This window comes from Cucurbita moschata, unplaced genomic scaffold (assembly GCF_002738365.1).
Source record: "Cucurbita moschata cultivar Rifu unplaced genomic scaffold, Cmos_1.0 Cmo_Scf00005, whole genome shotgun sequence".
NCBI classification, from domain to species: domain Eukaryota; kingdom Viridiplantae; phylum Streptophyta; class Magnoliopsida; order Cucurbitales; family Cucurbitaceae; genus Cucurbita; species Cucurbita moschata.
In genome coordinates, this window is record NW_019268521.1 from 678,920 (window position 1) to 689,201 (window position 10,282).

At 35.3% G+C, this 10,282-nt stretch overlaps 1 protein-coding gene across 2 annotated transcripts in view; it reads right to left on the bottom strand.

The window, feature by feature from the left end:
• Positions 1 to 9,181, bottom strand: part of LOC111443002 (exocyst complex component SEC5A-like) — a 23,915-nt gene extending 14,734 nt beyond the window's left edge. Inside the window, exons 1-8 of one of the 2 annotated variants that reach the window (XM_023080590.1) lie at positions 8,595 to 9,181; positions 8,088 to 8,239; positions 3,865 to 3,956; positions 3,162 to 3,356; positions 2,874 to 3,001; positions 2,630 to 2,788; positions 1,390 to 1,494; positions 369 to 443 (exon numbers count right to left, since the gene is read on the bottom strand). In XM_023080590.1, coding sequence (XP_022936358.1) covers positions 369 to 443; positions 1,390 to 1,494; positions 2,630 to 2,788; positions 2,874 to 3,001; positions 3,162 to 3,356; positions 3,865 to 3,956; positions 8,088 to 8,239; positions 8,595 to 9,002 — 1,314 coding nt within the window. In that variant the 5' untranslated portion in view covers positions 9,003 to 9,181. The remainder of the gene's footprint in view (positions 1 to 368; positions 444 to 1,389; positions 1,495 to 2,629; positions 2,789 to 2,873; positions 3,002 to 3,161; positions 3,357 to 3,864; positions 3,957 to 8,087; positions 8,240 to 8,594) is intronic. The other variant, XM_023080591.1, reaches the window with a different exon arrangement.
• Between the last annotated feature and the right edge of the window lie 1,101 nt (positions 9,182 to 10,282).

Consider the following 10,282-nt stretch of genomic DNA (forward strand, 5'->3'; position numbering starts at 1 on the left):
TTTTTTTTTTTTTTTTTTTTTTTTTTTTTTTTTTTTTTTTTTTTTTTTTTTTTTTTTTTTTTTTTTTTTGTTCTTGTTGGGATAGTGTGGTTCATATAGCTTCTTGGTGATGTCAAATCATACCAAATTCTTTCGTAGTTACAGCCTTGTCTTGATTATGACAGATTGGAAGGGCAGTTCTGTAATCTCTTTGGTAGTATCTTCTTCCTTCCCTTTGGTTAATATATATCATCGTTTCTTAAAAAATATTATTAAAAAAAATAAAAAATATCTATATACTCAATAGACTGCCCAATATAATATTAATCTCACGCCATATACTGAATATATGATCAGAAATCCAAATGCCATGAGGAAGCACTGTTTACCTGTATGTTTAAATAATGCCACACAGGATCTGATTCAGGATCCAGCTCCAGTAGTAGTCTCACAGTGTTTTCGAGCTAAATGAAACATCAAAAGAATAATTAGCCACCCAAGAGTTTGCATACAAATGAGAACATCGAAAAAATGAGTTGATAATACTATTACATTACAATATACATGAACAAGCCACAACTTCTTGTAGCTTTGGAAGGAATTTAGGAAGAATAGAATTTTAAAGACTCTCCTAAAATTGTGAACATAATTAGGTATGAACATATTTCTACAAAATTAATTATAGAAAGACGAAGGCTATAGCTGTCTGTGTTCATTTTACAAAATTACCCCGTTTATTTGTACTAGATTGACCCATGGATTACACTGAGGCTAAATTTTTGCAGGTTGCTTTGACCCAGAAGCGCAGTTTGAATACCTTTATTTAAGACAATTTGTGTACAGTCTACGGTTTATCTGCATATCTTCCATATCCAACCATCTTAATAACAATCGCACAGCTTCAAGATATATAATTATGTAGTATTCAGTTTCAATTATAGAAAATGCATGCATTAAATCTGTTTTACTAAAGAAATGCATTGATCTAAAATAAATTGCTCAATCAGAAAATTGAACGAACATTTCCTAGGAGGAAAAAGAGTATATAAAACTATCCACTGCAAATCAAAACCAAAACCATCATCAGTAATATGTATATGATGCAATCAGTCTAACTCAACTAAAGCTACGATGGAAAGTTTTGAACTGACGAAGATGCAAACATCATTTCTTTTCTTGTACACAAAGTTATCTTAAATATATTTCCGTAATTAGTATCTTGGAGTGAACTAAATGCAAAATAAAGAGCTGACTCTTTAATTTGAGAGCAACAATTGCTGCTCCCAGCACAGACTATAAAGATGCTTTTGGCAGCCACAAGGTATCAGGAAGATATCCAAAATTTTCTATCCTGTAGAAGTCTAGAGGATGAAGTGAAAATAATGAAAAGTGGTTAAAAAGAAAGCTCACGTTTGTCAAATCTATTTTTGGGTCTTCCATTGACTTGTAAAGTGTGCCTTTGAACTCGTGCACCACTTTTTCAACCTCTTCAAGAACTTTTTTCAAAATTCCCACCTGAAACCAACATGTAGCATTGAGAATTTAATTGTCATCCAACAATTCATCAATATCCAACTACATAAACCAAATACATCGTCTCTAACTTACATTTGTTATACATTATATTTTGGGAACTATGCAGTGTTATACCACAGATCTTTTTTTTTTTTTTTTATAAGAGTTATACCACAGATCTTAGGAAATGATAGTTAGAAACAATGAATTAAATTGGCTATGTGAAAGAATTAAGATGCATGGACAAAATCTAGGGTATTTCCATATTCAAACTGACGTTAGTGTCTAAGCATTGCCTGTAAATGGGTAGAAAGTTGCACAGAGTAACATCAGGAGAGCGAAAAAAGTTGCACAGAGTAACATCAGCAGAGCGAAAAAAAAAAAATACTCAAACTAAAATTTCACAAATCAAACAATGTAACGAACCTTTCTGGAAACTTCATTTGTCAGTTTTATCTTAAATTTCCAGGAAGGCATGATCCAGTGCAAAACCATGGGTTATATCATTTTGTTCATTTGATAGTTCGAAACTTTAGGCACTTGGATGACACAAAGATAATGTTTCCAATGTCCAAAAACTGTAATGCCTTTCACTAGAAATCTTCCCATAAGCTATCATTAACATAACGATGCTACATTTTATAACAAACATACAGAATAAAAGCTTACCACACATCAGAAGGATATTAAGGTACAGAATAATCTTAGGATAAAGGAAGTCCAGTAATTTTGCAACTGTCATATATAAAATAAATTGCACAAAATAATGTATACTATACAGCACAATTGGCTAAAGAAAGCAAAAGGTAGGAATCCAAAAGGCAGCTTAAACGAAATACTTATCAACATTTTTCACTCTGCATTGAACATGAAAACTATTATTGCAGAAACAGAATATGTTTGCCAGATTTGACATGACTTGGAAGAGCATGAAGAACGGAGGAAGTTATATACAAAGTTTTGAAGGACAGAGCACTAAGGTTTCCTTGCAAAGGCAGATTTAGAAAACACATTGTGGAAGTTGACAGAGAGTTAAGAGTGGCTTCAACCCAAAAATCAAAATTTGTCCTCCCTCATGCATTGTGGTAAGACATTATGTAAACAAAATATGAGAGGATGTAGAACTGAAGTTTACATGAGATGGCAAAGCAATTGACTTTGCTTTTTTGTACTCCCTAACTGCCAGGTCAAATTCACCCTTACTAATGCTGCTGCGAATGGTACTTGGCAAGTTAAAAAGCGTTCTGAACCTTTGCAGCATTCCTTGAACTGATCTGATCTTTTCAGCTTGTGCCTACAAAAGAAACTTTATATAATCCATTTCCAATCAATAGTTCAAAGCTTCAAAGCCCCTTGCTCAGTTTTGAATCTATACTGACCTGTCTTTCAAACAGAGACTGAAAAGCCCGATTGGCTTGCTTGCTTACTCCTTGAATACAATTATACAAATGTAAAGTTCCAGAACCTTCAGGGTCTTCTTCAATTCGTCTCAACTTGGACTCAATATCTAGGAATTAGAAACATTGCCATCACAATCAATAGACAATGCATATTCATATCAGACGAGGAAACTGTAAAAAGCTGAATAAAGAAGAAAAATGTTGGAGTAAATATTAACTCAGTAGCAGATAGTCATATTCAGCTGAAAAGAAACGATTTTTGCATACCATCAATTGTGGTTTTGCATGATACAAAGCAGTCAAAATTGTCTTTGACTAACTGTTTTCTTTGCTGCGTCCGTCCTTTAAGGTCAGTTTTTATAGAAAAAGCGCCTTTCTCCAAGTCTCCTGCACTTGTGTCTTGGTGTATCCGAGAAATGAAAAGTTTTGCATCAAATTTTTCAGAGAAATACATCAACTTGTCTGCCAACATGCATATAAAATATGTGTCAGCACCAATGACAACAAGTATTATCGCGAAGTACCTAACTTATGCAACCAACAAAAATATCAAGTACAAACGCCCGACCACATCTTAATGTAATTATAATCATATAATAATATTCCGTAACACTTACAAGAAACAAAGCAAGAGAAAACACTTCATAGCCAGTTAGAGCAAAGAGAGATATGGTCTGGTAACCAGAGAAGGAGATGTACATATAACATACTCTTCCTAAATAGACATACTCTTCCTAAATAGAATACAATCCTCATTAACGAACAGAAGGAACAGAATTCTAAGAACTCAAGATGACTCTGAACAATGGCCTTCCAAGGGCTACAGCCCAAACCCAAAGAAGCATATCGGGAATACCAAGCCATTGGAGCAAACCCTATATTATTATGGATAATCAAATTGTTCTCCTCATGAGAAACAATAACAAGGTGGATATGAATTTGTACGCCAGAACCAAAAAAGAAAATATACCTCGGAAGGCACCATCAATGAAATTTTTCTCAGATTTAGGAGAGCTCTCAGATGTCTCCGTGATCAATCTTAATGATTTGTTGTCTATTACTCTGTAAATACAACAGAAAACCACATTAGCAAGAATGTTTTTTATATAAGCATTTCTATAATTTTTTCTTCTACAAGAAACAAGCTTTTGTTGATATAATAAAAGAAAGAAAATGTTCAAAGATGCAAACTGAGTGAAAAGAATAATCAACCAATAACAGCAAAAGCCAAAATAAATCATTGAAGAAAAAGGTGCACAAGGGAGAAACTATCCCAAAAGTAGAACCACAAAGACCAAAATGTCACTAAACCTAAAGCCCTATCCATCGAAAAGCTGCAGCTAACCCACTATCTTAGGGACAAAATTTAGGAAGAGAAGTAGCTCAATGTTTAGTTTCATGACAACACATTTTTTTCTTTTTTCTTTCCTATTCTTTAATCATTTCACTTGTCAGAAGAGATTCTAAGACATACCTAACAAAAAAGAAGGTTGAGTGATATTCTGAGATTGTAGAGGGAGAACTTTCTTAAGCTGTCCCAATTAACTCTAGCAAAAAACTTGAACATACATGGAATGAGGCAGACAAGAATTCGTGATCACATGGAATTGATATCAAGGAAAGGTTGAGTGATATTCTGAGATTGTAGAGGGAGAACTTTCTTAAGCTGTCCCAATTAACTCTAGCAAAAAACTTGAACATACATGGAATGAGGCAGACAAGTGTTCGTGATCACATGGAATTGATATCAAGGAAAGGTAGGGGGTAGTTTGAAGTTCAAATCCATTCCGAAGGGCAGGGAGGAGACAAAAACAACGATTGTACTACTGCTAAGAATGGGGACCTAATATATAGAGATTTTTAGAATATCTTTTGACCATTGAACTTGGCTACCACCCCCAAGTTTGTGTTCCTTCATTTCAAAGGCTAAGGCAGCTTCTCTAATAAATAATTAGTAAAAGGCATTGTCAACTTCTGTCCACTTAAATTGAGTGCTTGCTATAGTCCTAATCTATGGACAGGAGGAAAAAGGAGAAAGGCAAGATGAATTGAAGAAGAGAAAGGAGCTAGAGTAGAGAGCAGGTGATAACCCTCAATATTATTTATCAATAATGGTGTACAAGACAAAGAGGAGATTTATAGAGCTATCCATCTCTCTTAACCTCTACTGTGTTAAAATTCCCAGAGCATACCCTTTCATCAGCTCTCTAATACAGTCCCTCTATCTAACTCTTTCTCTAGACCCCAGCTCCACTCACAGACCTTCTTTGATATATGTAAATAATCAATGGTCTATCAGGAGCCAATAGGTGGGGAAAGGAGGCGAGGGGAGGGGGAGAAAGAAAGCAAGTTGAAGGAGTCATGAGCATTCAAATCTAAAAGCTCCACTAAAATGTGAATTAACAATCATATACCTAATATCTCACCAAAGACCTTAACCCCATTGTCGATGGTATTAAAAATATGTCATGAATATTCAAATGAAACTCACTTCAATAATTTTTGGGATGTAAGCGTGTATCAATCAATTTCAATCAGATTATTGGGTATCAGTTAAGATCTTTTTGGAATTCTTTTGCATGAACTTCAGTTGTCATTGGTTCAAAGCCATAATTTACATTCTATGCTCAAATGTCCTTCTAGGATAAACGGAGTCTATCAAGGAAGGAGGGATTTTTACTCATCAGCGCACTGTTACTTGCCCTTATATTCCCAATATCTAACTCCTTGACGCCAACTGGTTTTATCACCCTCTCCCAATTGACTAAATGTGATCCTCTCCCTTCCTCAATCCCTTTTGAAAAGAAGTCCCTCACAAGCTTCTCCAAGGTTTTTCTAACTTCCACAAGGATCATAAAAAAGACCAAAAATAGGTTAGAAAACCACTCGGCACAGGTTAAAAAGGAAAAACTCTTTTTCCAAGATGAGAGACTCCTACGAACTTTGTCGACTATGGGATCTCAGAACGGGATGTTTTCTGGTGTTGTGACAAAGGAATGCACACGTAGGATGAGGGAAACAATCCTTATGTCACATCCTTTGGTTATTTCATTTTCTGATTAAATAAGAGTCCTTTGATTTACTCTACAATATTAGCAGTAATTTGTGTTTATTTGCAACATTATTTCCTTTTCTGTAATGGACTTTTCTTCTACTTAAGAAACCATTGTCATTCATTGTGAATAAAAGAAAAAAGAGAATATTTATTCTCTTAATATTCTAAAATGGTATTAGAACCAACAAATTAAACCCCTACACCTAGCAGCCGCCAGAACTAACCCCAGCTGCCATTGCTTGATAAGCAACCCAGCTGCCTAGGCTTCTTCACTATCAGACTTGTGCTTGTACAAGAAATGTCATTATCAGTCGTCCAAGCTCCTTCCAATTAGCACCATTGTTTGTCCACATCTCCCTCTAACTCCTAACAATCTCCCAATTCACCAAATGAGCTCCTTCAACTTCCTCCACACCTTCCCACAAAAAGTCCCTCATAAGCTTCCTGAAACTATCACACTGAACATGATGCTCTAAACAGGGAGAAACAAAGTGAGAATACCACTTAACACCAACCGGATTAGGGTAAGTCTACCTCCTTTGGAGAAAAAACTTCTCTTCAAGGAGGCCAGCCTTTTTCTCACCTTGTCCGCCATGAGACTCCAAAAAGATACCTGCCTAAGGTTGCCTCCAAGAGGAATCCCCGAGTAAAATGTTAGTAAGCTTTCTTGTTTCCAAGCTTCAACATCAAGACAATTATCATATTCAGGAAAAGATAAACGTACTTCAATATTGAGGGCATTTATATTCAAAGAAGAGTAAAACAAAGTTTAGACTTTCTTATGTCACATTTATATTAGGACTTTCTTACCCTTAGTCCAATCCCTGAGTAAAATTTTCCTTAACAAGCTTCAACATAAAGACTGATTCAACCCTGCTTCCAAGGAAGCTTTCCTCTTCTCATAACTGACCGTGTAATCCAACTTCAAGCTCCCTAACCAACTTTGAACTACCTCTTTCAATCATCTTAGACCAAATTCCATTCTTAGGAGTAGGGGTCAAGACTAAAGGATCTTCCTTAGACACGACAGCATGAATGCCCATTGGAGCTAAAGCATCCCAGCCTAACGACCAACTACCAATTACCAATTTCCCTCACTAAAGGGAAAACCCTAATCAAAGACACTGTTTTCATTAAGATGAAAGGAAGTGTGAGATAAATTGCGCATTTCAGAAGTAACAAGAAGTTCAATCAAATGGCTAGTTTTACCAAATTAAGGACATTTATATTCGCCCCAAAAGCTTCTTCTCCCTCCTTACGTCAGAATTACAACGTTGCTTTTTTTTTCTTCTTTTTTTACCTGATTTTAATAGTTGGAGCCCCTTTCTATGGAGGCTCTTGCCTTTTGGCTTGGGTTGTTTGCTGCATCACCGGCATATCTTTTCTTTCATTTTATCTAAGGAAAGTATGTTTTTTCATCCCAAAAAACAATTTTTTCATAGAGAAAATGAAAGGGTATTGACATACTTACTCCTCATTCTCCAATCCCTTTTTTTAAAGTTCTCCAAGGCATGATCTTTTAAAAGCTAAGACTCTTCTACTATACAAAAAAAGACAAAGATTTGTAGGTTTGATAGAGTGGGTGCTCTCAAAAGTATGTCTTCTACCAAATGACATTCTCTAGTTCCATTCTCAAACTGTTGGGAACGGGAAGCAAGTGTAAAAATACTTCAAAGAGGGATTGTCCTTTCTAAAAATCCAAAAGACAAAAGGCACAACCTACTAGTTGTTTTAATGAGGCATAAATGGAAGAATTTATCCTAGAAGCGTATGAACTAAAAAAGCTGCATGAAACCATCACAAAGGTTTATTATAAAGAACAGGGTTGTATCTAAAAGACATAGAAAAAGATCTTTGCTCATTTCTCTCCTTTTTTTTTTTTTTTTTTCGGGTAAGCAATAATTTGATTGATGCCTGAAATTTACAAAAGGGATGAAAAATCCATGATGGGTACAAAAGGTCCACAGCATAAATTGCAATGATGTGATAATTTACGCCTCCTAGAACTAGAATAATTACTAACACCACCAATCAAATACCAAAATTCATGTTCAAAACGTTACTACAAACATAAAGTTTATGAAAATAGTCATAAGACCATGAAGCAAGTACAAAATGCAAGCCAAAAATAAACTTACCCCAACCCAAGTGGATCTACACATTCCATGCCACGAGGGAATGACTGCAAATGGCTGAGCCCCGGTCTACCAATTGCAGACACCTTTCGGTCAAACTTCTGAGGAATCGGTGCTGTTCTTGTCTCCCGCATTTCACGTACTCTTCTAGCAAGCTGTGCAAGCAAATAGTATTCATCCACAGATGATGAATCATTAATAGATATAATATTGAGAAAGCATTCTCCCCGTCTAAGTTGGGGAGGGCAAGTTCCACAGTACAGAAGAAATTAATCCAAGAAACGTGATAGACAAAACTAGATTGCAGCCATCTAAATGCATAAAACTACTGGTTACTGATCGCCGTTTCTGAAAAAGCTTGACAAAGGCATCTAAATATACTTTTCAAATGATTTCAACAACAAGAGGGAAGATAAACATTAACAACTCTCCTAAAACAGCTAAAACTTGAAGAAACTGCTGTATAAGTCGAAAAATTGAAGCGAAATTAAAGTAACGATGTAGAAGAACCTCGTCTTCATCAACATGCTTCCAGCAATGAGGCTCCTCGCCGTCCCAGCCAGGATCATCGTCCCTACCAGAGGACCTAGCCGCCTTACCGCCGCGACCTCTAACTGCGGACGTTCGACGATAATTGGCGGAATCCTCATCACCACTTGAAATGCTCAGCATCTCGACCTCCGAATCGTCATCGTCGTCGACAACTCTCCTACCACCCTTAGGCTGCGCTTTACTGCCACTAGTTTTAGAAGAAACAGCAGCTGCAGAAGCCGATTTCCGGGAGTGAGCCGGCGGTCGGACGTAATTAGCAACGGGCTTGCCAGATTTAGAGACATAATTGACATCGCGCTGTTTTTGCTCCTTGAGAGCCATCCGCAGCAGTTCATCCTCATCCAGGTCGTCGCTGTCGGTGGACATTTTCGCCGGATTCTGATTCAGTATCACCGGAAGATTGAGAATTAAGAGTAGATCTGGAAATCAGTGGTAAAAGCCTCAAATCAATTGGAATTTGGAATTTTGAATTGGGAATTGGGAATTGAATATGAACAGCGCCCGAGGAAGTAAGAACAAAAAATGGAAGGAAGATGAAATCGAAGCACCAAATGAAGAAGCCGTCTTTTCTCTTCACCGGAGGGACACGTGGCACGTACACAAAAATACCCTTAAATCGGTACAAATTAATGATTCTTGTTTTTTTTTTTTTTTTTTTTACAGATTTTTAGTTAAATAAAATAATTAAATAAATAAACAGTTTTGGACCTATACTTTTATCAAAATAAGAATTTATTATAATTCTTTTTAATATATATATATATATATATATATAAATATGATAATTGAGTTAATAAATTTTAGTATTTAATAATTTAGTCCGTCCAGGATTATTGGGAGTGGTTAATTTAGTCCGTCGAAGATCATGGTATGAGACCAAAGTCCAAAGCAAAGCCATGAGAGCTTATGCTCAAAGTGGATAATATCATACCATTGTGGAGAGTCGTGATTCCTAACATGGTATCAGAGTCATGCCCTAAATTTAACCATGTCAATAGAATCCTCAAATATCGAACAAAGAATTGTGAGCCTCGAAGGTGTAGTCAAAAGTGACTAAAGTGTCGAACAAATGGTGTACTTTGTTCAAGGGCTCCAAAGAAAAGAGTTGAGCCTCAATTAAAGAGAGACTATTTCCCACGTTGATTAATCTAGTGGAAAATCATGTGTTTATAAGTGAGGAATACTATCTTCATTGGTATGAGATCATTTGGGGAAGCCCAAAGCAAAGCTCAAAGTCGACAATATCATACCATTGTGGAGAGTCGTGATTCCTAACATAGTCGGTATATCTTAAAATTTTATAATATTGGAAAAAAAAATCAATTTGTCAATTTTTATTATATTATAACCTAAGATTAGTTTTAATCGTTAAAATAATTATTTGTAATTTAAAGTAATTTAGATATAATAACTAAAATAGACATACTATTAAAATTTGCATATAATTTTAAAAATTTTAAGTTCTTAAATAATTATTTAGATAGATATATGATTTTGACTTAAATTTATATATTGTTTGATATAGATTATTGGTTGAGTATAAGAAAAATAGGTGCCGAAAAAATAATTTTGATATTAATTAAAGAAAAATAGTTGCATTGTACGATTCAATTTGAAAAATTATGATATAAAATTTGTTTTTTTTT